The sequence below is a fragment of the Mustela lutreola genome, chromosome 11, assembly GCF_030435805.1.
Source record: "Mustela lutreola isolate mMusLut2 chromosome 11, mMusLut2.pri, whole genome shotgun sequence".
Classification (NCBI taxonomy): Eukaryota; Metazoa; Chordata; class Mammalia; order Carnivora; family Mustelidae; genus Mustela; species Mustela lutreola.
Window position 1 is genome coordinate 73,808,031 of NC_081300.1, and position 26,516 is coordinate 73,834,546.

The following is a 26,516-nucleotide window of genomic DNA, read 5'->3' on the forward strand; positions in this document are numbered from 1 at the left end:
GAGACACAGGGCAACAGCGGGATTCAAAAGACAGAGAGAAAATTCCCTGGCAGAACCCAAAGGCGCTCTCCATTTCCTGGACACTCCGGTCCCACTTACCGGAGCTGGCAGGCCCTGGATGGGGATGCGTGCCTGCCCGACAAAGCCAACCGTGTCACGTCTCATGGCGATCGGGGCTGGCTGCACCCTACCATGGCAGAAGCGGGTGGGGGAAGGGAGGCTCGTCCCCCACAACCGGGCTGAGTTTCCGCAGGTCTGGGAGACACAGGACCACAGCCTCAGTTCCGGAGTTCCGGAAGTATGTGCACAGACGGCACAAAAGCTTTGGAGCTCCAACTGCATCCGTTGGCATCATCTCCAGCTTGTAAAACGCACACTCCTTTCGGCTTCTCAATATCGTAGCAGAAAGGGGGCTGAGTCCACGCTGGCGCTCAAAAAAAAATCTCCCCCATTCCTCTGCTACGTGTTTACTGGGCACCTACCCTGTGCACAAAGACGAACAAGAAAAGTCCTCTGCATGCAGGGAACTCACAGTCTTATGTAGAAAACAAACACACACATACACACACACAGAAGCAATTGCAACTCTGGGTAATAAACGCTGCGGTATGTAAAGGGGGAAGCGGGAGCATGGGAATAGTAGTCACTGCTTAGGACTGGGCATGGTGATCCCAGAAGACTCCCTAGACTGAGAAGTGATGCCAGAGAACTCCAGCGCTGGCTAATCTGGGAGCTGTTTCTCCTGACTCAGAAGTATTTGCACATTGCATCTCTCACAGGTCCTAAAACACCACCCCAGGGCCTTTGCACATGCTGTCCCTGCTTTCCAGGATACCCTTCTCACTCACACACAGGCACAGGCCCAGTCCTCAGACACAGCCCCAACCTCTCTGCCCCTCCCAACACACACACACACACACACACACACCTGGTATGATCTTTGTCTTACACATCCATAGAGCACCAGACATCCTCGGCAGGACTCATCACAACCACACAGTTGTATTTAATGCTGCATGAGCCTTCAGTCTTTGCCATCCAATGGCAAGCCCCCAGAGGGCACCCTGAGTCCCCAGAAGCAAGCACAGCAGCCTGGTGTGTCACAGCTCTGCATACATCACTGTTGATTATATACATAAAATATTGCTTGGTGGAATAAAGAAACAGGTGAATGAAGAGATCTTCTTCTGCTCCCCAGGCTCCTGAATAAGGGCAGGTACCATGAGTTTTGTGACATGAAGCAACTGAGGACACAGGGGGACTTAACTCTGGCCCTGGCAAGCTGGGTAGTGGCCATCAGTCATTTGCTACTGGATGACAAAACCCAAGAGCTGTGAAGAGCTCAGCTGGGATCTCAACCTACCTAACTCACCGAGAGCACCCCCTTCCCCCCCATTTCTCTATGGCCCCAGAAATGTCCCCCATTAGACACCTGCTATGATGACATGAACCCCATGTCATCCTGCTCTGTCACCAGCACCTCTGCCCAAGCTGGGATGAATGCTTGTCTGCACAGCTTGTCCCGGGAAGGTGGTCACCCAGAGCAACTGCTGGCAAATCAGGATGGACGGTGCATGCGTGTCGCCCTACTCGGGGATTCCCAACCCCAGCTCAGTAGCCACCCTGCAGGGAAGTAAAGGGGGAAAGACTCTTGGTCTGTACCCCTCTTAACTGGAACAGTGGCTCTGTTATCTGGTATCTGTCTCCCATCTTGGTCTTCCTCTCGAGTTCCCACTTAAAACACTTGGCAAATACCTGGTATGTAAATATGACAGCATCAACAAATCCATGAATTAATGGATACACCAGTGAACAAATGGGGGGAAAGAGACGGGTTGTTTCTTTTCTTTTCTTTCTTTCTTTCTTTTTTTTTTTTTTTTGAACCACCGCAATAAACAGCTAAAGAACATTTTGAAGTCTTTCCCAAACCCAGAAACACGAGACTCTCAGGGGTTCACTTAACCTGTTGTAAAAAAACACAAGGCAATGGATTGAAATGTGCTCTTTAAAACCTTCACTTAAATGCATCACATATGTCATGCTTAATTTAAGACATGTCGGTCTCTTCCAAAACACTTTGGAAGCTCGCTCACACAGAGGCCAGCTGCTATGCCTTGTGTGGCCTCGCTCACTCTTTGCAATTGTGTGAGCACCATGACCAAAGCCAGGCAAACAGGAGCTCCCTGAACGCGGAAGGGGTGCAGAGTGCGAGCCACCTCTCTTGTTCAGATAGGTGTGAACCACCGCACATGGTGGCGTGGGGAACAGATGGGCAGCAGGGCCGATCTGGGAGGTCAGGGGTCCACTGTGGCCCAAGGGGCAGAGGACGCCAGTCTGATCTCAGGTAATGGGGGCAGCAATGGATATGTCCCCACTGCTGACTCTGCCACGTCTATAGGCTGGATCTCTCTGAGTGTCTCTGCAAAGTCTGAAATGCCCATTTCCTGCAATTTCAGGCAAAGAAGCCCATTTTCCTGGGAACTGAGGCACTAAGGCCCACCGTTGCTGAAATTCAGGGGCACTCATTCCAGAGCCTCCGTCCGTCCATCCCTCCTTCTGACTCTCCTGCAAAGCAGGCTCTGGGCTCCGTGCTGGGGGTAGGAGGGAGTGATATCCCTTATCGCTCACAACCTCCTCCTCTCGACAGAAGCACACAGGGAGAAGGCAAGAGAAACACCTCCATTCAAAACCGAACAGTTTGGCAGCTTTTCTCTCAGATTCACAGGCGTTGATTCGTTCTAACAGCTGCTGCAGATCTTTCGTAATTACACCCTTAAATCCGATCTGGGAGCTCACCAGTCATTCACTCAGCCGTCTCTGGGTGCCGCTTCCTGGGAATGCCACCATCTGCTGAGGGGTGCCAGCCAGTCCTCACGCCTTCCGGTGTCTTCCGGAATGTGACCTGGCTTCCCGAGTCTGCAAAGCCACCCCGCGGGGGGGCACCATGCCAGGCGCCAAGTGTGTCGTGCCCGTGGCCTCCCAGGAGGGCAGGGCCCCAGAGGGAAGGGGCCCGATGGCTAATGGCACTGGAGTGAATGCGTCCTCTCCTCCCGTCCCCATGGCAACAGCCCTAACTCTGTCGCCCGTTCATTCATCCGTTCATTCACTCCAATCCACAATTATGGAGCTCCAGGCCAGGTGCTAGGGACATGGCAGTGAAGAAAACAAGGGGCTATGTCCCCCGTCCCCACGGAGCCAGCAGTCAAGAAGACGGGAGTAAAGAACATAAATAAGCAAGAGACATAGAAAGTCAGAAAAGTGACAATAAAAAGGGGAGGGGCCCCAGGGAAAGCTTCAAGAAGAAGGGACACGGAAAATCCACCTCCTCACTGGCATTCCCATCTCTGCTGGAGCCTCCTCCAGTCGCCTCCAGCAGCACTGGAGGGAGGTTCTGACATGCATGCCCCATCCACACGTGTCCAGTGCCTTCCCTGAGACCCAGCAGGATCCCGATCCCCTTCATCTCCTCCCTGTCCATCTGTCTGTCTCTCACATGCACTCATACACTTACTTTGGGACAATGTACTCCCAGACCGATCACAAGACACACTATGCTCTTCCTCGCCCCCTACGCCTCCCCACAGTCATTGCCTGCTGCCTGATTAATCCCTAGTCATCCTTCCATCCTGAGCTCCAAAATGCCCCCTCCTCTAGGAAGCCTTTCCTGATGCCCTAAGGCAGCTTCAGGCACCTCCTCTGTGCTGTGGGATCTAAGTTTCGGTGTTTCTGCCTAGTCCAGCGCTGATCACACACATGGTGACTGCCTATTTCATACTCCACTAGACCGGGCGGTCCTGGGTCCTGGGTCCAGCTCACAGCTGGGTCCTCAGGGTCTGGCAGCAGAAGGGACAGAAAGCCAGTGTGCTAAAAAGTATCTGAAAGGAGAGCATCCCTTTCAGAGAGAAGAAAATAATAGCATCCAATTAGGCGTGGCTATGGGAAAAGGGATATGCTCATCTGCTCCCAGGGCCAGTGTCAGTTATAAAAGCAGTTTGGCAATATCTGCTCTCAACTACTATTTTCTGAGACTCCATCAAGAGTCAGGCACCAGACTCTGTCATTCCGTGTACCTTCTGCCGCCCCCCATTTAATACACTCAACCACCTTGTGCTTCTCAAATTATGTCCACCATTCTAGAGACGAGGAAAACACAGTTTTGAAAAATGAGCTGGATCACATGCTAAGGAGGGGCAGAGCTGGGGTTGAAATCTGCTGACTGTAAATCAGTGGTTTTCCCCACTATACTCAGCCCCAAAGAAAGCATTTCTTTTTTTCTTTTTCTTTTTTTTTTTTTAAGATTTTATTTGTTTATTTGACAGAGAGAAATCACAAGTAGGCAGAGAGGCAGGCAGAGAGAGAGAGGAGGAAGCAGGCTCCCCACCAAGCAGAGAGCCGGATGCGGGGCTCGATCTCAGGACCCTGAGATCACGACCTGAGCCGAAGGCAGAGGCTTTAACCCACTGAGCCACCCAGGTGCCCCGAAAGCATTTCTTTTTGATTCAGCAACCCTGCTTCTTTTATTCCCCCCCCCAAAAAGATTCTATTTATTTAGTTGACAGAGGGGGTGGCGGAGGGAAGGCAAGCAGACTCTGCACTGAGCACAGAGCCCGAGGCGGGGCTCGATCTCACAACCCTGAGATTGTGACCTGAGCCGAAATCAAAAGCTAGTCTGCTCCACCAACTGAGCCACCCAGGCGCCCCCAGCCATCCTGCTTCTAAAGATTTATCCTACAGAAGGAATCTAAGGGAAGAGGAGGCCACCTACAGAGAGATGCCCATTTCAGTATTAACCTATATGCAAACCCAGCGTTAACCACGCCTAGATTTAGGATGATAAACCCTTCTTTGGGAAAACCCAGGACTCATATGCCATTTGAAATGCCACAGAAGTTGCAATGTCAGCAGGCAGACCTCCAGTGTCCAGCCAGCCCAGAACATCACGAGTGGCAGAAAAATCATGCCCCACAGCAGAAGCAGGTCCTGCTGTGACCCCAGATTACAGATGAAGACACAGCCAGAGCAGCAAAGTGACCTGCCCACGGGTGGCTGGAGTGATGCTGACCTGACCCCATCCTCCTCCCCGTCAGATTTCTTCCAAAGTCCACATGGGCTTAACTAGAATAACTGCTTTTTTTTTTTTTTTTTAAAGGACTTCAAGTGTGCTTTCTTTTATATTTTTTTTAAGATTTTATTTATTTATGAGAGGGGAGGTGGCTAGGGGAGGAGCAAAGGAATCAAAAGAAGCAGATTCTGCCCTAAGCGTTGAGCCGGATGCGGGGCTGTATCTCATGACCCTGAGATCATAACCTGAGCTGAAAGCAAGAGTCAGACACACAACCAACTGAACTACCCAGGCTTCCTCGAATAACCACTTTTGATGATGTTTAGATGTAAAGGATACTTCACACCCAGAAGTATCTAGGATGGCTAGAAGAAAACACCAAAAACCCAAAAAACAGAACACAAGCAGTGCTGGCAAGGATGTGGAAAAATCAGAAACTGAATGCACCACTATGGGAATACAAAATGGTGCAGAGGCTGTGGAAAACAGTAGGGCAGAACCTCAAAAACCAAACACACAATTACCATAGGGCCCAGCCTTCCCATCCCTGAGAGCAGAGTCTGGAACCGAGACTTGCATATCAGTGTTCAGAACAACATTATTCACAGTACCCAGAAGGCAGAAACAACCAATGTCCACCGATAGATGAATATACAAAAAGTGGTATCTCCAACCCAATGAAATATTACTCGACCTTAAAAAGGAAAGATATTCTGAGGCTACAACGTGGATGAACCTTGAGGATGTTATGAAAAGTATAAGAAGCCAGTCACAAAAACACAAATATGGCATGACACCCACTTATTGGCTGTCAAATTCATAGGGGTAGAAAGTAGAATGGTGAGTGCCAGGCGTGGGGGTAGAAGGGAATGGGGACCTGGCGTTTCATGGGAACAGAGATGTAGCATGAGTTGAAGAGAAAGTTCCAGAGACAAATGGCAGGACTGGTTTCATAATAGTGTGAATGTACTTAATGCCACTGAGCTGTACACTCAGAAACAGTTAAGATGATAAGTTCACGCTGTGTGTATTTTACCACAATTTTTTTTTTTAAAGCAAGAAACTAAACACAAAGTAAACCTACTGCTTAAACTCATGACTACATGACTCAGTTCATGGGACGTGTGTCCTTTAGGCATTAAAGGCCCTCATTAAAGGTCCACCCCAGGCTATGCCCCCTCACCCTGGGAATGCCATGGGAAGCAAGGGAGACCCCACTTCTGGTCACAATGGGTCACAGACACAGTCTTGTGGAGGAGGGGGAGAGGAAAGACCATAAAATTTGCAGGGTGCCTTGACAGAGGCAGAAAGTGAGGCTATAGAAGCCCAAAGGATTAGTCAGGGATGTCTTCCTGGAAGAGGTAACATCTCCATCAATCTAGTAGGAATCAGCCAAACAGAGAAAGCCAGCCTGGGAGACAGCATGTGCACAGGCCCAAAGTGACTGGAGAAATAGTCATATGGCATGAGCCTACTCGTTGGCCCTCCTTGGGGCAATGCAGGGCTATCTTGGTGGAAAGTCTGGGAGGCACAACTTTCTAAAGTTCATGAGTTTTGTTAACCTGAGTCAGAATCACACTGGCGCCTGAGTGGCAGTTATTTAGTGTCTGTCTTTAGCTCTGGTCATGATCCCAGGGTCCTGGGATTGAGCCCCATGATGGGCTCGCTGCTCAGTGGGAAGCCGGTTTCTCCCTCTCCCACTCCCCCTGCTTTTGTTCCCTCTCTGTCAAATAAATAAAATAAATAATCTTAAAAAAAAAATAATCACACTGGAGAATAAAAAACACTGGTCTGGGAGTCAGAACTGGATGGTTTGCCACACAGTCTGGTTGACCTAAAAACACCAGACCCTTTACACTCTTACAAGTACCCAGGTGTGGAGATAAATTATTCCATCATCCTACTTTTTTGTGGTTAATTGTGGTAGAAATCACGTAACATAAGATTCGTCATTTTCAACCATATAACACAGCTGCATTTCTAAGTTCACAACATTGTGTCCCCATCCCCTGTCTACTTCCCGCACATTTTCATCACCCACAAAGGGCTCCCTGAACCCCGTAAGCAATCACTCCCCACTCCCCTTCCCCCCAACCCCCGGCAACCTCTGCTCTTGCTTCTGGCCTCCATGGATTCACCATTTCGGGGTATTTCACAAAAACGGAATCACATGGTACATCCCTTGCCCTGGATTTGGTCTCCGTTCCTCCACTGACTTGGAGTGAAAGCTTGAGCAAGTCCCTGCTTCCCTCTGAACCTCAGTTTCCCCACTGGCAAGAAACAAGAGGCTGAATGAGGGATCACTCAGTTCTCTGGGATTTTAAAGTCTCTGCCACTCTGGCTCAGCTCAAGTCCAGACTCCTCAGGACTGCGTCATCTACTTCTCTCTGCACTTGGCTCATTGTCCAGCATGGAGTCAGCTTTCCGGGTCCTGAGTTGTGTGTTCTAAATCTCCACAATTCATGGGGCGCCTAGGTGTCTCAGTGGGTTATGCCTCGCCTTCAGCTCAGGTCATGATCTCAGGGACCTGGGATCGAGCCCCATATCAGGTTCTCTGCTCAGCAGGGAGCCTGCTTCCCCCTCTCTCCCCCTGCCTGCCTCTCTGCCTGCTTGTGATCTCTTTCTGTGTCAAATAAATAAATAAAATCTTTAAAAATAAATAAATAAATAAAATAAATCTCCACGATTCCTTGTAAACAAGTGGTGCTCAGTAAAGAGTTGCTGAAAATGAAATAAAATTCCTACTCCCCTACCAAGGAAAGTAGTAAGAGCACAGTTCCCTACTGAGTATGCACTATCTCTTGAAGAACTGTCTTAATCAGCACATGCTTGACATCTGTGTCAGTTTCAAGTTCCAGTGGATTCCAGCTCAGCACACCTGACGTTCCAGACGCTGGGGTCCAGAGGAACGGTTCACAGAGGCTTTTCCCAAATCTGCCCTGGAACATCAGATCTGGGTAGGACATCTTCCCACTCAAAGCATCACCCAAACTGCTTCAGCCCAACACCCCTCGGCCAGGTGCAAATGCTGATCTGTAGAAAGAACTGTACAACTTATCTTTACGCCTCTATTTAAACATCCGCCTTTTCTATCCTCATTAGCCTGTTCCTTCCTACTATTTGTGCTATTTCTGGACTGGCTGAAACATGGACTGAAGCCAATAGTCAAGCTGCTTTTTTGTTTGTTTTGTTTGTCTTTAGATCAAGGACGGATGAACTGCAGTCTGCTGGCCACATCCGGCCCACCACCTGTTTTTGTCAATAAAGTTTTATTGGAACAGGCCCCTGCCCATGTATTTATATATTATGTACAGCTTCTCCTGAGGTATGAACCCAGAGCTGAGGGGCTGCCACAGAGGCCATATGGCCCAGACAGCCTAAAATATTACTATGTGGCCCTTTACAGAAAGAGTTTGTGGAGTCCTGCTCTAGATGGCGGAGAACTCAGTCCCGGGAGACTGGATTCACTTAAGGAAGTGACACTGCCCTTTTCAAAACAATCAAAACTCTCACACTGCTGGCTGTGACTTGCCCCTCCACTAGATCTCTACAATGATCATTATAGAAAACTTCACAAATACAGGGGAGCAAAAATGTTTTTAATAATCCAAAATCCTACCACCCACCAGTCCCTATTGTTCTGACCCAGCAATCCCATGTACATCAACCTGGGCATTTCCCTCATAGATGGGAACTTGTAGTCAAAACTGAAACAGAATAAGACGGGCAATTTAGGAACCTGCATTTTTTTTCTTTCCTTTTAATTTCAAGACCCATCATAAACACCTTTCACATCAATAACTGTACAACCTACACAGTCCTTGCCCATGCTTCTGCAGCATTCCATTTTGCGGGCATCTCATCATTAGATCATCTATCCCCCACTCCAGGACCTTTAGGCTATAGCCAACCACTGACCATTAAAACCAAAATGACAATGAACACCCACACGCACTTATTTTCCCAAGACAAATTCTGTCTCGAAGTGGGCTGACCGGTTCAAAGGATGCATGCCTTTTTTTGGAACTTTTGATATATGCAGAATGGACTTCCACACCTAAGGGAAACACATCCCAGGCTGCCTTAATTCAAAGCTGAGGAGGTCAGGGTTCTCAACTTCTCCCCCGGGACAAACCCAATAAAGCTGTCTAATGAGCAATAAACCAGGGCCCCGTGCTGGCCATGCCCTCACTTGTAGCTTCCCTGGTTCTCGTTTATGGCCCGATTATCACAGACTTGACTATAAGGTTTGCAAGGGTAATCAGAACAGCTCAAAGAGAGAGATGCATCTGGGCTCAGCCCAGAGGCTCACCCAGCTCAGTGGTGGAAGAAGGAGCAGGAAGGAAGACCCAGCCCTGGGACAGATGTTCACAGCAGAAGAAATTCAACCCCAAAGCTGGATTCAACACAACACACAGCACGATGCCGGCTTCACTCGCAAGGGTGTGCACACAACACGCTCTCTTTAGGGAGGCTGAGAAGTGCATATTGCATTTCAGAAAAATTTTTTAAAAAATCTCCGCCAAGTACAAATAGATTTCTGGAGGAATTAGCTTATTTTGGCCCGAGAGCTGCCTTATGTGCAAAGCTCAAACCCTAGAAAGGTGTGATCACGTCTCTCCTTAGCTCTAAAATAAATGGCTCTCACCATCCATTGCCTTGGGGAAGGTATTCAAAGGCCCGCCAAAAATAACTAACTTGGTCTATACTGCAAGGCCCTGCCTCCACTCCCAGATTCCCAAAGGGTCCACGACTTTTTCACTTACTCCTTTTCCACAGGGCACTTTTTAACGCACGGCACAATTTCCCTTTGCCCAACTCCAACCTGCCTTTTTAGAGCACTCAAGGGGAGACCTTCTCCAAGAAGCCCATGCTAATTTCCTGGGCCAAAGTGACTTCCAACCAACTTTGGCAATGTACCTGATCCTAATGCCTTGTATCAGAGGTAAAGCTAATTCTTCCTCTTTCAAGATTTAGAATCCCCACCCTACCCCACCCAGGGCATAGACCCTCCATTCCAAGTTCTTCTTCCCCAGACCTAGCTGTTGCCTGGCAAAGGGTGCTCTCCTGTCCAGGCACAGTAGGAAGCTGCGGGGAAGGACATCATGTAAAAGCTGTATCCTTCTGATTCTCCTGAGCGACCTCTCAAGAAGTCCCTAAGACCATTTGTGCCTGGTGCTACTGTGACTTAAACACTTATGTTTCCACTATGTGGCAATATCCCAATTTAATAAAAGCCACCCCAAGCTCAGACTATTAACTGCAGTAAATTTTTAAGTATTATTTTATTTTCATTGTCTTTAATTTTACTGTTATTTTCCACTTAAGACAAGTGATGCTAGCTATTTACAATAGAGATTTTCACAAAGGTTCTTTTAAAAATTTAGTTCACTTTAGGAAAAGCATAAAGTTGACAAATAAAATAACAGTAGCAGGGATTGTGTGGATATGGCAAAAGTCCATGAGGCTGGAAATCATCAGTAAAATGGAAAGAATATAGACTCAAAGTCAAAACATGAAGGTATAAGCTATTATCTGGTAGCTTTCCTTTTAAAGGCTAACAAGCCAGAGACAGATTTCCTGGTCTTTACAGCTAGAAGCATGGCCATGTGATCCAGTTCTGACCAAACAGATATAAGGGGAAATGGTTAGATTTCTAGGGAAGCTTTTGCTTTGCTGATTAAAAAAAAAACAGGCAGATGCAGCTTATGGTGCTCCCTCCCCTTCTTCCTACCTGGAACAGAGGTGTGATGCCTGCAGCCAAAGCAACCATCTTGAGACAAGGAGATCACAAGCACTATTTTAAGGACAAGGGCATGGAAAAGACCTTAACACAGCCAAGCCACTGCACTAACTCTGAACCACCCCCTCTGGGTTTTTGTTGTTGTTATGTAAAGAATAATAATGTACTATTGAAGCCATCCTGAGTTTGGGTTTCTCTACTCATAGGCAAAAAAGCATTCCTAATGGACACAAGGAGTTTGGCACAGATAGGCCAAGTGGACAAGTGTCTTCTAAGCCTTGGACAAACCACTTCACCTCTTAAAGCTCAGTGTCCTCATGGGTGAATAAAGTTCCGTGACACTTACCTCAAAGCATTGTGATGATTAAACCAAATGGCCCACCTCATGTGGCCTTGGCACATAGCAGGTTTCTATTAATGCATGATAAACAAATAAGCAAATGGGCAAATGGAAAGTGAAGGCTGCTCGAGGTATTTGTGGGTTGGCGGGATATTTTTCTCCCCCTAGGGGTAGGAGAAATCTGAATTCTTTAAGATGCAGAGGAATAGTTCCGTACTACAGGGATCTGAGAGAGTGATTCGGGGGAATCTACCCTTACCCACTCTCAGACTGTCCACAGCTGCAGAGAGGGGAAGGAAGAGCACCTGGCCAGGCAGATGCTGTCTGCAAGGCCGCCCTCACATCCCACACGAGCCTGCCATGTACCCAAGCCTTAGTAACAACAGAGGAAGTGTCAAAAACACATAAACACCAAAGAGCATTCCCCCCAAAGGGTATAAGGAATGTGTAAGGGACTATCAGGACAAAATGCAGGTCCCCAGGGATGCCAATGGTCTCAAGCCCATCTCTCTGGCTACTGCACGGCTCCCACCCTACTCCATGCCCACCAGCCACTCTGTCCCTGTCACACGCATGCCATCTGGCAGTGAACCTGCAGGGACAGCTGAGAGGTCTCCTCCTGGTTTTCCCAGGAGGATAATTGTGCCTCCCACGTCCTTCAGGCAACCAATCATCTCCTCCTTCTCATGGACCAGCTTCCGAGCACCCCTGTAAACTTGCCTGGGCCTGGCACTGCTGGCCTCAGGGCACAACAGACAGGCCCTACTCCTGGCACAGAACCTGGGCCTCTGTGTAGCTGAAGACATACACCTGGCCCGACTACAGAGCAGACACCCCAGCGAGCCGTTCTGAGTTCATTCAGTTGTTGGGTCCTCCAACCTCCTGAGAGCTTAACCCTGGGAACACCTAGTAGTAATGATCACCATCGTCCAATCGCTAACACTAATGGAGCACTGATTTGGTGCTAGATGGCACCATGAATGCACTTCCCCACTCAATCCACCCCGTGAGGTGGGTTGTGGGATGAGGCCCCATTTGATGGATGAAGACAACAAGGCCTAGAGAGGATCAGCCATTTGTCCAAGGAGTGAAGCCAGGATTTGAACTCAGGCGTCCTCACCCCCCACCCTACCCTGTTAATCCCTGTAGTGTCACCAGCTGCCGTGTTCTTAGGTGCCACCGTGGGCCGGGCACTGAGCCAAGGACTCTCCATGCATAATTTTTGTCAGTCCCTTCGCAGACCTCCTGGGGTCAATACTAATGTTATCCCCATTTTACAGGTAAGGAAAGTGAGGTTTCAAAGGCAAGGTGATTTGCTGAGATCAACTGCTTAGTAAGGGAGCAGACCTGGGACTGCACTCGGGCTGTCTGTCTCCGGAGTGGGCAGGCTCTGCTGACAGGTCATTGACCCCCACTGCCTGGCACTAGGCTGGCCCAGCTCAGAGCAGGTTTCTAGGCAACACTGAGGAGCAGAACACACTTGTTTTTGAAGCGCAGTCTAATGGGGGAAGCAGACATGGCCACGGACGTTGAGGTAAAACGGAGGCCCACAGGACAAAGAGCTTATAGTAGACAAAATAATGCCCCCCAAAGACATCCAGGCCCTAACCCCCAGAACCCATGAATCTGTTACCTTACCAGCAGGAGGGACTTTGCAGGCACTGAGGAATGAAGTCTCCTGAGATGGGGAAGGTTACCCTGGATTATATGGACGGATCCTGTGTCAGCACAAGGGTTCCTGGAAGAGGGAGGCAAGAAGGTCAGTGTCAGAGAGAGAAAATGTGATTAAAAAAAAAAAAAAATAGGTTGGGGTGCCTGGGTGGCTCAGTCAGTGAAGTGGCTGCCTTGGGTTCAAGTCATGATCCCAGGGTCTTGGGATCAAGCCCCATGTTAGGCTCCCTGCTCAGGGAGGAGCCTGCTTCTCCCTCTCCTTCTGCCACTCCCCCTGCTCATGCTCTTTCTCTCTCAAATAAGTAAATAAAATCTAAAAAAAAACAAACAAACCAACAACAAAAACAGGTCAAGTGATGCAGGATCACAAGCCCAGCATGTAGCAGCTTCTGGAAGCTAGAAAAGACAAGAAAGAGCCTCCAGAAGGAACGCACCTCTGACGACCCATATGAGACTTCTGACCTCCAGAACCGTAAGGTAAACTTGTTGCAGCCACTGACCTGTGGCTATTTGTTATGGAGGTCACAGGAAACTCATATAGAGCTCAACTTGGCTGACAAGAGAGGGAGGAGAGGGCTTCCTGGGGGAGGCAGCATGCAGCTGAGAGACTGAATTAATAACCCCTAAGCTCAGGATTCCATGAACTTCCACGTGTTAGCTGAGGCTGGGAGAAGGTGAGTCCTACGAGCAAGCTGAAACCCAGTCCCCGGAGCTAACTTCAGCCCAGGCCTTGTCTCAATGACTGACTGATTGCCCCCACCCCGGGCCCAACCTTTTTTTAACTGAACCACAAATCACCCATCCATTGTAAGAAGTCCTGACCTTTAGCATAGCTGAGAACAGTTTATTTTGACCTCCTTGTCCCATGGTCTTAAACGCAGGGTGTGCCCCAAGGAGGGTGGAGGGGAGGCCTCAGTTAATCAAAGGTTCTTCTTCACGGAGGTTCCAAGGAATAAAGTGACTCATTACATGCCCAGAGCATTTGTGGTTTAGACTGAGGAATGCCAAATGTTTGGGTGATCGACCACGGGCCCCGCAAGCCCCCAGACCCATTCCTCTTTATGCACTGGTATACGGGGCTCCATGAACAGGGCCCAGCTGACCAGATAAAGACATTAGGGTACCACAGTTCCATTTCTAAGGTGATGTCTGCCACTTACAAGGAATTCTCTAGGCGTCACCAAGTGATACACGTGATGAGTTATAAGGAGTACAATCGAGCCTTTCACACATTCAACTGAAGGCAGCTACAAAGAGTTTCAGAGAAACTCTTCTGACTTAGTTACAATTTCTACATTTCACACAATGAGAATAACAACACAGTAGTTTCTGTTTATGGACCGTGCGACTGGGTCCCTGGGAAACAGGACACAGACGGACACTCGTTTCTCCCAGCAACCTCTGGGGCAGGGAGCATTTTACCCTTCCTTTTACAGAAGGGCAAACTGAGACTCAAGGACACCTAGGAGGAAGCCCGCTCTCTTGCTTCCTTTGCCACAATGCCTTCTGAGAACAACCAGTGTGCGTGCAAGAGAAGACGGACGAGTTCGAGAAACACTAGTTAAGGGGAAGCACGAAGTGAAAGAGACTGAGCTGCTAACGGTACGAGTGTCAGAGGGTTCAAGAGTTTCTCAGCGACGGTACAGCACATACCTTCACCTTCGACTGCTTCTGCACACAGCCCTGGACGCAGAGGGCTGCTGATGGAAGGTGACTGCAATTCTCTGGCTCAGGGCTGGGTTTCTGGTCACAGGGGCTCACTTGGCCAGCAGGCAGCACAGCCCGGAAGTGCCAACGAGTCAATGCCCCCCTCCCCTAGAAGGACGGCTGGCCACCAAAGACAGGGAACAGGTGTATCAATACCCCAGCTCCCTCCCTTCTCTGCGGGGGGAAACTCTGAGGTTCTGTACTCCTGATCACGTGCCCTATGTGAGGCTCCTTGCCTTCTCTGTCTCATCTCCACAGGCACCCCCCTCCCAAAGAACCACACTCATGCTCACACCCCTGCCTCAGCAGGGAACCCAACCCCAGAAGCACCCAAGGGTCCTCAGCATCCCTGCCCTGCCTGGTGGTTACCAATGGCAATAGCAGCCCCACCCCAACCAAATTGCCAAGCACTCCCCAGGTGCTTGGGGAAAAAAATTCCAAAGTGATCTTCTTCCTGGATCATTAAAGCACAGCACCTCACCGAGCATGGAGTCCAGAAATGAGAAGAACCTGTTTGATTTTTGGTGCAGAAAAATGGGAAAGAGGTGATCCCAGGTGTGTCTGTGCTAGAGAGGAGAATGATTTTCCTAACCCACAGGTGGAACACAAGCCAGCCAGAATCTCAGCAAGAACCTAGGGCTCCTGATTCATAATGTAATTTTTATGTATATATAAAAAATTATATATAAAACTATATATAACTATGCATTGCTTATATATATTATATATGCTACAGTGATGTGTTACTATATCCATTATAGGTATTTATATGTACTATATATTTTATGTAATGCCTATCTATATAATATACAAGTGTATACTTATTTATATGACACACAAATTGCTTTGGCCCAAGGGCTCTATAAATGAAGGTTCTCCCAGCTACAGAAATCCTGTGTTAGCTGCCCACGGGATGCCAGAGCAGGCATTACCTAAAAACTATCAGCCACTTGGACCTGGAACCTGGTTGGCTGAATGGTTTTTAAGGACAGAAGGCTTGAGTGACAAATACACACGTGAACACACACGTTTTTGGAGAGCAAGGTCCTCAAATGGCCAATAAGCCCATGAGAAGATGCTCGTCTTCACTGGTCATCAGGGAAGCAAAACTATGCCCACAATGAACTACTATCCCACATCTACCATAATGGCCAAAATTCTGAACATCGACATTAGCAAGGGCTTTCAAGGACACAGAAGTGGAACTGGTGTTCAACAAGCACAGACACTTTGTTTGGCGGAGTCCACCAAAGCCCATCTGTACCCAGCCTGCTGCTGGGTACCCATTGCACGGAAATGAGCGCTCGGGCCACAGAGGACATATACACGGACGTCCACAGCTGCTCTATCCAGAACAGCCCAAACTTGGAAACTGCCTACCTGGCCATCCACAGTATACTGGATAAGTAAATAAATTCTGGCATATTCCTAGGACAGAATATAACACAGTAATGAGACAAATAAACTACCTTGACATGCAAAACATGGGTAAATATCACATTTTGGTGAACAAAACAAGAAGAAACTGGAAAGCTATGTGTGTCCAAGTGAACTTACGTGAAGCTCAGGAAATAGCCAAAGTCTCCCCATGGTGACTGAGGGAGAACAGCAATAAGAACCTTGGAGGATTGCTGACTCAAAGGGGTGTAAGGGAGTGCTCTGGGGGCCTAGAAAGTTCTATATCTTGATGGGAGTGTTGGTTACAAGTTATAAACATCTGTAAACATGTATCCAGTTTATACATTAAGTTATGTCTAAGAAAACAAAATCTAAAACTTCCAGGGGCCTGCAGGTGCTCACCAAATAAAGCCATACCCCGCCCCAGAGCTGATTGATCTGCCCCTACACACCCCTGGGGTGTATAGCATCTCTTGCCAACTCCTCCCCACCTTCTCTCCTGGCTCCAAACTTACTCATCCTACAAACAGTTCACTTTGACATGGAGGGAATCCGGATCTAGAAAGAAAGCCACCCTCTGAAGGGAAAGAGACCCACAGGGATTTACGGATCACCTTCCTTTCTTCCTGAGTGATGTCAGTTAGCATGCGCTAACAGCAACAGCTCCCTGATGAGATGCCTCTTCCTCCAGGAAGCCTTCCCTGACCTCCCCAACTCTGCCCCAAGTAGGATTCCCACAGCTCTCTGCTTTTTTGTGATATTGACCCATTTTAAGCCTGTTTATTTGTCTGCCTTGTCCCCCAAGGGCTCCCTGTTTTATCACCAGAGCCTAGCAAGGCATCTGGCATTAATAGGTACACAATAAACATTTGCTGAAACACATGGATGTTTGAATGAGAAAATGAGTGATTTGAGGGAGGATAAGAATGAGATGGAGTAAACAGTGGTCCTGGCAACCATCTTGGTATACAGAAGGTGAAATTTGGGCCCACAAAGGGTAAGCAGCTCACGTAAAGTCACACAGCTAGTTAGGGACAAATCCGGTAGGGAACCTCCGGGAGACACTGTTGTGCCCTCCCGCTACCAGATCCCTTCTCCTGGTGCTTCACCCTTCCCTCACCTGCTAGGAGGTGGTCTGCCAACAGTTCACAGGTACATCCTTGTCCAGGATTGCTATCCTCCAACAGGCTGGCCCACGACCCCCACCCCTGCCAGTAAGCACCCCACAAACCAGGGCACCCATAAGTCAATGACAGACTCAGATGGGACACACACGACTGCCTACCCTTGCTTCCAGGCAGGATTTGTTCTGTGGTTCCAGAACTCACCAGCGGGAATCATACCAGGCTGAGACCACACACCCCCTCTGGCCACTTCTGCTTCACTCACTTTCCCTTCTGAGAGCTCAGCCCCATCAATGTCTTCCTCAATGTGCATCTCCGTCTCTGATTCTCAAAACCTCTTCCTGAGACAGAACCCAAGGCTCTACCTGGGGTCCAGGAGGATACACTGCCTCCTGAATGGAAGTCCACAGTGAATGACAAGGCCAGAGATGACCTCTAGACATGCCAGGGCCCCAGCCGGAAAGAACGGTGACAGCAACAAGGTAGGTATGTGTGTGTGTGTGTGCCTGTGTGAGAGTGCTGGCAAGGCTCTACCCTCTGCTCCAAAAGCCCTTTATTCTTATCTCTAGAGATACACCAAAGGACCCAATCCGAACATCCTTGCTTTCCAGCCACCAAGAGCAAAGCTCTTCAATGTCCTAGAGTCTAGATTGTCCTCTACCAAGATAGCCTGCCCAAACTTCCGCTCTTAGAACAGCCACCTGGGCCAGGGGGGAGGGGGAGGGGGTTGGGGTTGGGGAGTCAGTTCTCCGTGAGTCACTGTGAGCCCATCCCCAGAAGGCAACTTACCAGGCCAGGTTATAGAAAATACCATACAATCTCCTAAATTCGGATAAACACCACCTGCTCTCAGTTCTCCCAGACCCTACTTTGCCCAGTGTAATCACCAGTTATCAAGAGCTAGAGGACGCCCTGTTTGGGGGATAGCACACAGGACTGGCGGCCGGGAGCTCCCTGATCTCCTCGCCCTGTCTGTGGCCTTCTGGATGACTGTTCAGAGCGTGGACTTCCCAGAGTCACCAGCTTGGCATCCAATCGCATCTCAACCTCTACTAGCTGTGTGACCCTGTGCCAGTCGCTCACCTCTCTGAGCCTCAGCATCTGCATCTATTAGAATGCCATCAAAGCTAAGTACTCCACCTGCTTTTGTGGGGATTAACTGAGATCACATGTGCCAAGTACTTAGCACAAGTCTGTGGTCACCGCACATGTCAATCAATAACTGTCCTCATCCATCGTATTAAAATTACTTTTTTAGCCTGGGAGGAAGTGGGAGCCTGTGCAATTAGACCACTGGACTTCCACACAGGTGCAAGAAAGCAGCAGGAAGCAGGAGGGGGGCCAGGCTTTGTGCCGTGTTGTGAACAATACAAGGACGTGAAGACACCTGGAAAGTGTATACAACAGGTGCTCAGTAGACAGGGACTCTTCTCAGAAAGCAGGAGGTGAACCCAAGAAAATGACCTCTCGGGTTCAAAGATCCTTTTATGCCCAAACTGGCAACTTTGTGCAAATAGCCCCAGACTTGGTGCAGAAGCAGAAACAGGTGGCCTCTCCCCGTCACAGCCTCTGAGCACATGCTGTGCTTCCCTTGAGCCAGAGTCATCCTCTGGCCACACAGTGCTTGTCAGCCACCAAGGGAAGAGCCTAACCCCATCACAGCAGATGCTCTTGGAGCCTCACCCAAATCTGCTTGGCACAGGTGGACAACTTTCTACCAGGGGTGTGACCAGCTGGGGGCGTGTCTGACAGTCTCCCCAAGGTTCCCAGCTGCCCCCAGGGGTAACCTGCTTATTAGAATATCCTAATGGTATACTACCAACAAATAAACCACTTGCCCTTGCACCTGGTGGGGGGCCCAACTTAACACACCCCGCATTCCTAGAATCTGACTCCTAAGAGATGGGACCTGCTCAGAAGCCCCGTTCTCCCCTAGGGCGTCTTACACGATGGTGAGACATACCCCATTGTGAAATGGGTCCATAGCCCTTGACTGTTTGCCTTGGCTGACTTTTGAAAAGTTGCTCTTTTCACAATTTCTTCAAAAAATGTATTGACCCGCTACAAGCCAGACCCACAGCTTGGTAATGTGGCCACAGCAAAGAACTCAAAAAGTCGGGGTCACTATTTACACAGAGTCTGGGGTTGGGAAGTAAAAAGGACAGGGGATGGAGAAGCCAACAGCCCAGGACAAAGATGGCAGCAGGTGACAAGGGAGATGATGGGAATGGGGTCTCCCTGATGGCGATCACAGTCGGGTCCAGTGGACTAAGGTGATCAAGGATGGCTTCCTGGAAGAAGTGACATTTCAGCTGCATGACCCAAAGGATCAGAGGGAGCCAGCCAAGGGAAGACCAAGAGATCCAGAGTTAGAAAAGAGCTCAGGAACAGAAATTTTTGCTAGCAGGGCTAGGGCGGAGTGAAGGAAAGTGGCGCAGCCTGAGTCTGGAGAAAGGGGTGTGGGCAGATCCTGGAAGGCTCTGAGGCTGCCAGAAGAGTGCCTCTGGGGCTCTCACAGAATCACCTTCCTCTCCCTGCCTCCCCTGCATTCTGATCTGCCTTCCTGTGTGGGAGAGGGTGGAGTTACCTCCCACCGGCCAGGAGCCTCCCCAAGTCCCCCAGTCCCAGGGGAAGGCGTCTCATATGTCACATCTCCATCCTGTGTGTTCAGGTGAGAACTGCTGACTTCAAGGCAGGGAGAGGGAGAGGCGGGGAGAGCTGCTTTGAGATCAGCACTTGGTAAGGGGGCACTGGAGCTGGAGGGAGAACTACCCAGGGCCGCTCACAGAACACACGCTCAAATTCAAACCCCACCTCTGTGAACTTGGCCCAGCTTCTTGTCTTCCTCGGCCTTGATCTCCTCACCGGTCACATGCGTTAATAATCCTATGGGGTTCTCAAAACAGCTGAGACATGTGCTAAGAACATATATGTAGAAGCACTCAGCACCAATGGCGCATTGATCCCATGCTGGCTGATCTCCCACTATGCAGCAGGCACCCGGCAGAGACCTGAGCATGGGCATCCTTAGGGAGTCCCCCACCCAGGCCTGACCCCTACCCCCACCCCACTGGCAATATCCCTCAGCCCCAAAGACGGCCTCTCGGGAGATTAGCGGTGGGTGTGGTCAGCTGTGCCAAGGGTGGCGTCTGCCAGCACGGACATGACTCACGTCCTGCCTCTCTGGAGAGGGGGAGGGCCCACCAGACCCATATCTAAAAACACTGATGTGATGTGGCCTGGCCGAGCAGGGGACAGGAGGGGATGGGAGCGGGCAAGAGGAGGCAGGGCAGACTTGGGCCCCGACTGCCCCAGGCTCACCGGTGTGAAAAAACAACCCCACTGCCAGGCTCTCTGTGCTTGTCCCCAGCTCTTAAGTCAGCCCTAGACAGAGGTCACCTCCCAGACTCCTCACCATTACCCAGCAACTACAGGTGACTATCAAGAAAGCAGGAAACTGAGGCTTACAGGGATTAAATGCCTTGTCCAAGGTCATGCATGTCTCTCGCCAAATTCCAGAGGCCAAAAGGCTGAATCACTGGCAGGAAGAAAGCAAGAAAGCAAGGGGTCAGTCCTGAAAAACACAGAGGGATGTGTCCCCAAAGCCAGCCTGAGAGACTGGCCCTGGCTGGGCCAGCCCTGCATGAAGCAAGGCAGTGTGACCAAGAAGCTGAGGGGAGGTCTGTGGTCCTGACTTGTGACTTCGGCTGTGTGTCCCAAGCCTCAATTTCCCCATATGGGCAATAAAAGGGCCCAGCACAGTGCCTGGTAGAGCCACAGAGCTCCAGGCCCTTCCTGCAGGTGAGGGGGGAGACCAGGCATCCAGGCCACCACAGGAGTCTGAGGCCACCATACCTGAAGCTGCCCCAGCAAGCTGAGTCACCATAGGTCCCGCACGGCTCCACCCCTCAAGGAGGGGCAAGGCCAGGATCACGCCCACCCCAGGTCCGTGGTAGGTACATGCACCTGTTCCACACATATGAACGGGTGGGCACTAGGCATGCTTGGGTCCAAGGAACAAGTTTCCAGGTGGCTGGGTAGGTACCAGATGCATGTGTATATTTGGATGGCAAGCCAGGCTGTGTGTGGGATGCCTGGGGACAAGGCCATTTCACAGAGAGCGGCATAAAGGTTCGCCAGTCAGCTCTGCCTGGGGAGGTGGGGAGCTATGCATACAGGGGGCCTTGGATCTGTGCATCCTGATGGGCGTGCAGGGGAGGGAGGGAGTAGGTGGCGGTGTGACTGAGGGACAGGGAGCATGTGGAGGAGGGGCAGTCATGGGGCTTGCCAGCAAGCTATGAGGCTGTGGGTCTGAGTGTTGGTATGCCCCGAGAGGGGTGTGTGTGAAAGTGTGTGTGTGTGTGTGTTCATGTGATGGGGCAGGGTTGGAGTTAAGAGCATGGACTCTGGAACCCATCCTGCCTTGGTTTATATGCTGTGTGATCCTGGGCAAATTACAATACCTCTCTGAACCTAGCTGCCCCATCTGTAATACAAGGACAGCAATAGCACCTCTGTGGATAAAATGAGTCTATTCCTGAAAAGCACAAACACGGTGCCTGGCACATACTAAATGTTCAATCAAGAGAGCCTCTCATGGGCTCCTGGGTGGCTCAGTGGGTTAAGCATCTGCCTTCGGCCCAGGTCATGTTCCCAGGGTCCTGGGATCGAGCCCCACATCAGGCTCTCTGCTCAGCAGGGAGTCTGCTTCTCCCTTTGCCTGCCACTGCCCGTGCTTGTGCGTGCACTCTCTCTCTGTCAAATAAATAAATAAAATCTTTAAAAAAAAAAAAAAAAAGCACACCTCTCATTATGACTAAGGTGACAATGGCATCTGTGGGTCTCCATGGTAACCACCACGATTGTGAGGGTCCATAGGTGCGTAGTGTGTCAAGGGAGGATGGGATGGGGTGCCATGTGCCTGTGGGGTTCAACTCCATCTTCACCTCATGCTCTTGCGGCCAAAATAAAAATGTATTTCCTACTCCTATCATACAATTTATTCACCCCTGAGTCAACCAATTGAAGCACAAAGAAGAAACCAAGGCCCCCGGATTACAGCTAAAAAATGAACATCTGGGGACGCCTGGGTGGCTCAGTTAGTTAAGCAGCTGCCTTCGGCTCAGGCCATGATCCCAGCGTCCTGGGATCAAGTCCCACATCGGGCTCCTTGCTCGGCAGGGAGCCTGCTTCTCCCTCTGCTTCTGCCTGCCTCTTTGTCTGCCTGTGCTCGCTCTCTCTCCCTCTGTCTCTGGCAAATAAATAAATAAAATCTTTAAAAAAAAAAAAAAAAAGAACATCTGGGAAACATGACACTAGCAGTCTCCCTGTCCCCCCCACCAGCTCCTCCAGAGGCTGCAAGGAATGGCAGGCAGGAGCACCCCTGTCCTCAGGTGGCTCCCAGTCAGGGGTGGGGGGACACGGGCAGAACTCAAGGAGAAAAAACCCAAGACAGTTATCAATACAAATGGATCAAGAAGGTCCAATAGAGAATACCACAGCCGGAAGAGCCTATGCAAAAGTCCTGAGGCAGGAGGCCCTTGGGGGGAACCTTAAGTTCATAGCACCCCAGGGCCAGAGGGGACCAGATGCATGAGCCACTACAGATAGGCCAAGAAATGTGAAATAATCTCAATGTCCAGCCATCGGACATTGGTGTTAAACACACTACAGTATTCTCCTCTGGCAATTTTATACACTTGTCCCAAATGAAGTTTACAGACATTGGTGATGGGAGAAACCAGTTCATGACATGATGGTAAGTGAAAACTAGAAAACTGAAAAGCTGTATAGATCTGGGGTTTGATTTTAAAAAAAAGTAATAATAATAGTAGTAATTATAACCAGTATGATCCATTTATATGAGAAACAAATGTGCCCTCAAAATTACAAAAATTCCCCTGCCAATATTTCACAGTGCTTGTCTGATGGGGGTGGGCTCCTGGATGATATTTCTTCTTCCTGCTTTTTGGTATTTACAATGTTCTATCCAAAAAAAATTTTTTTAATGTTTAGCAAAGAGTGAGGAAAGTTCTCTGCCCTCTCCTGCCCAGATCCCAAAACCCCAACGAGGTTTCTGGAGCTGTGTTTTTCTGAGGACAACCCTTTTTTTGTTCAAATCTCAAATAAACAAAAGCCCATTTGGCAGAGGGCCCTGGCGGGTGGTCACTCACCCGCACACCCTCCCAGCACCAGCACTGCAGCTAAGACAACAGCGAGCGTTTTCGGGGGGGGGGGGTGCATATGGAGGGGGGCTCAGGAACTCTTTCTAAGCCTCAGGAACTCGTCCCGAATAGTTTCTTCTCCACCCAGGGACCCTCCCTTTCCTGTAGCTCAGGGTCAGCCCTCCTCCCACACTCTTGCCTTGGGCCAGTGCATCCCCCCAAGAGCCCTGACCAGCCCTGAATTCCTGGGGCCTGGAAGCCCAGAATCTTCCCTTGTAAAGACCACCTGGTCCAAGTTCCAAGGAGACTGAGCTCTGAGAGGGGACATGAGTTGCCCAGGGACATCCAGGAAGCTGGACCTCTTCGCCAGACCAGTCATCTAACAAATATGCATTAATTAAGCACCTACTGTGTGTTGGGCACAGCTCTAACCACCAGGGATATAGCCACAGGGTTATGTGGAAAGATTCAGGGGCTGGGGGAGCAACTCTAACCTGGGGCGGCAGGGCGGGTGAGAATAAGGACTCTCTGAGGAGATGACAACTGAGCTGAGACCTAAATGAGCCTGCCATGCAAACAGCCAGAAAAAGAGTGTTCCAGAAAGAAGGCTCATGAGGCAGGGCCAGGTAAGAAAGGTCATTTTGAAAAGCAGTGGGAGCTGAGTCAGGCAGGACCTCTCCAGAAAGGAGCATGGGTCTGCTCCTACGTGGGACAGGAAGTCACTAGAGGGCTTTAGTGACCCTTCTAGAAGTTCCCCTGGGCACTTCTATCCAGTGGAGGATACACTGCGGAGGTCAAGATGGAGGCCGGGAACCAAAGAGGAGCGGCCTGCCGCCTTCCAGGTAGGAGATGGGGGTACTCTGGACCCGTAGGAGATGGGAGGATAAAGAGGAAATACAGTGTGACTTGAGACCATCCACATACGAGAGAGGAACAGCATGAACGACCCCCACCCCCAACATGAAGCCAGGGGGAGTCAGAGGCAAAGGGACCCCAGAAAAACATCAGTTTAATGCCCCCCACCACCATGCAGAAGCAGTGAGAGCATGCTGGGCCTCAAGGCTAACACCAGCCCAAAGTGCAGGGAGTCAGAGAGATCTGGGTTCAAATCCCAACTCTGTACTTACTAGTTGCATGGCCTTATAAGTTCATTCCCCTCCCCGAGCCTCAGTTTTCTTGCCTGTGAAATGGGGAGAATGATGCCAAATCCACCAGACCTGGAAGGCTCCAGCATAGTCCCCCAGGGCAGAATGGCTCCCTTCCCCTTACTCCTGTCTTCGGGTCTGATGCCAGCCCGCAATGCTCACTTGAGTTAAATCACCCTGAAGACCAGTTTTGAAGAACTGCCATCCATGAACAGCAACTTTCTTCCCAAAGGATCACATGAAGCAGAAATGGGAATCCTTCCCATTGAGGGGGTTTGGAACAGAAATCCCCTAAAAATCACAAGCATGCTCCCAATTCTGGGACCTGAGCTAGGGCGAGGGTCTCAACTGTCCTGGGACCCACAGACAGAGCTAGGCTGGGCAGGGCAGGACCCCTCCTACCCTGGGCGATCATAGCGAAGACAAACATGACTCGGGGGTTCAGATGCGGCGAGGTCAGTCTCGGATCCAGGCTCAGCTTCAGAAAAATCACTCTCCTGACCTGTGCCTCAGTTTCCCCACTTGTAAAGCAGAGAGAGGGTGCCCTGCCCTGCAGGAGTCTGGAAGCTTAGCTGTCGGGGAATGCCTGCAGAGGCTGGGGGCGCATGACGTGCATTCTCAGGACCTTGGTGATGGCTGCAGAAAACAGCCATGCGCTCATCCCCGGAAGCAGGATCCCTGACCCGATGTGGGAAAAAGCACCTTTGTGGATGGACTTATGTGAAAGATCTCAAGAGGCAAGGAAGAGCCTGGGGGATCTGGGTGGGCCCGAAATGCAATCACGCATGTCCTTGTGCGAGGGAAGCAGATGGAGGCCTGCCTCCAGGAAAGGCCAGATGACAGCCTCACCAGGGACAGCTGAGGTGGCAGCTTCTAGAAGCTGGAAGAGGCAAGGGAAAGGAGGCTCTCCCAGCTCCTCTGGAAGTGGCCAATTTCTGCTCAGCAAAACTGACCTCGAACTTCTGACCTCCAGAACTACGGCAGAATGAACTTCTGTTGTTCTGAGCCACGGTTCCTGGAGGTTTGTTACGAAAGCCACAGGAAACCAACCCAGAGGCCTTCATAACATTCCAAGCCAGAAGGACTGGATCAATATTTACAGCCATTCACACTGTTGGACTGAATGAGAATTTCTGCAGGTGGAACCCAGACACAGGGCGATTTTAAGAACTCCCAGAGAGATGTCAGGGTTCATCCAGAGGTGAGATGCGCAAGTCTGGAAGCTGGAGGGGTCAAAGGCATGGTTACCTCATACACTGGCTCCTTGCACTGCTTCCCAGAACCGTGGCCACCTGTCACTCATGGGCCTCCTGCAGGGACCCTGGGCACTTGAGGGCAGGGGTCCCGCTCATCACTCTGCACTCACCATCGCCAGGCAACAGCTGTGGCACCTGCTGCACGCCACGCCCGATGGATCCAGGAGTGAACAAGACACAGGTCCAACACAGACCAAGGAGGCAGGACAGGGGCAGGCCCTAAAGCACTAGACCCCGGGATGGCGGGGAAGGGTCTACCTGGGGACAACAGGGGCTACAGAGGAGGGAGGACTAGAAGCTGCTGGAGGGATGTGTCTGCAGAGGAAACATCTGAGCTAGTGTTGAAGGGGACACAAAGTCCCACAGCAGTGGGGCCACATCCATCACCCTGTACGCTCCAACTGCTTCCAAAACCTTTCAAGGCTCTGCCCCAGGACTTCCCCCTACCCTGGGGGTTGGGGTGCCAGACACGCCAGACGTGGCCAGGAGCTAATCCCCCAGAAGCAGCCATCAGCCAGTGAAGGACAGGACCTGACATACACATACCCCAGCTCCCACCTCTCCCAGGGTGCTTGCCCATTCGACACGGTCCCCAGAGGTCCCCTGTCCTGCTGATGAACACACCCAGCAATGGCCTCTTTCCCTGCCCTGTCTGGCTTCCCCAGTCCCTGGGGAGACTTTCCTGGGACCAGCTCCCACACAAAGCATAGGCAAGGGAATAGAGCCCTGTGTCTGCTCTGGGGAAGCCCACAGCCAAGCAGGTGATATATTCCACGCAGAAGACAAAACATCAGGAGAAGCCCATGGTACAAGAGGAAGATGTCAAGGTGATCACCCCCACCCCAATGCTGCCCCAATTGGCCCCCCTTCTTGTGTCAAATGCTGCCTTCAGCAAAACACCTCTTC

General features: G+C 50.4%; 1 protein-coding gene across 6 annotated transcripts in view; it reads right to left on the reverse strand.

Moving 5' to 3' along the window:
* Nucleotides 1-26,516, reverse strand: part of KIAA1671 (KIAA1671 ortholog) — a 187,187-nt gene that overhangs the window by 133,012 nt on the left and 27,659 nt on the right. For 4 of the 6 annotated variants that reach the window (XR_009345752.1, XR_009345749.1, XR_009345748.1 and 1 more), the window contains exon 2: nt 12,779-12,883. Coding sequence is in view for 1 of the 6 variants with exons in the window: in XM_059138795.1 (XP_058994778.1) it covers nt 12,779-12,883 (105 nt within the window). In the remaining 5 variants the exon portion in view is untranslated. The remainder of the gene's footprint in view (nt 1-12,778; nt 12,884-26,516) is intronic. The other 2 variants (XR_009345750.1, XR_009345751.1) reach the window with 1 other exon arrangement.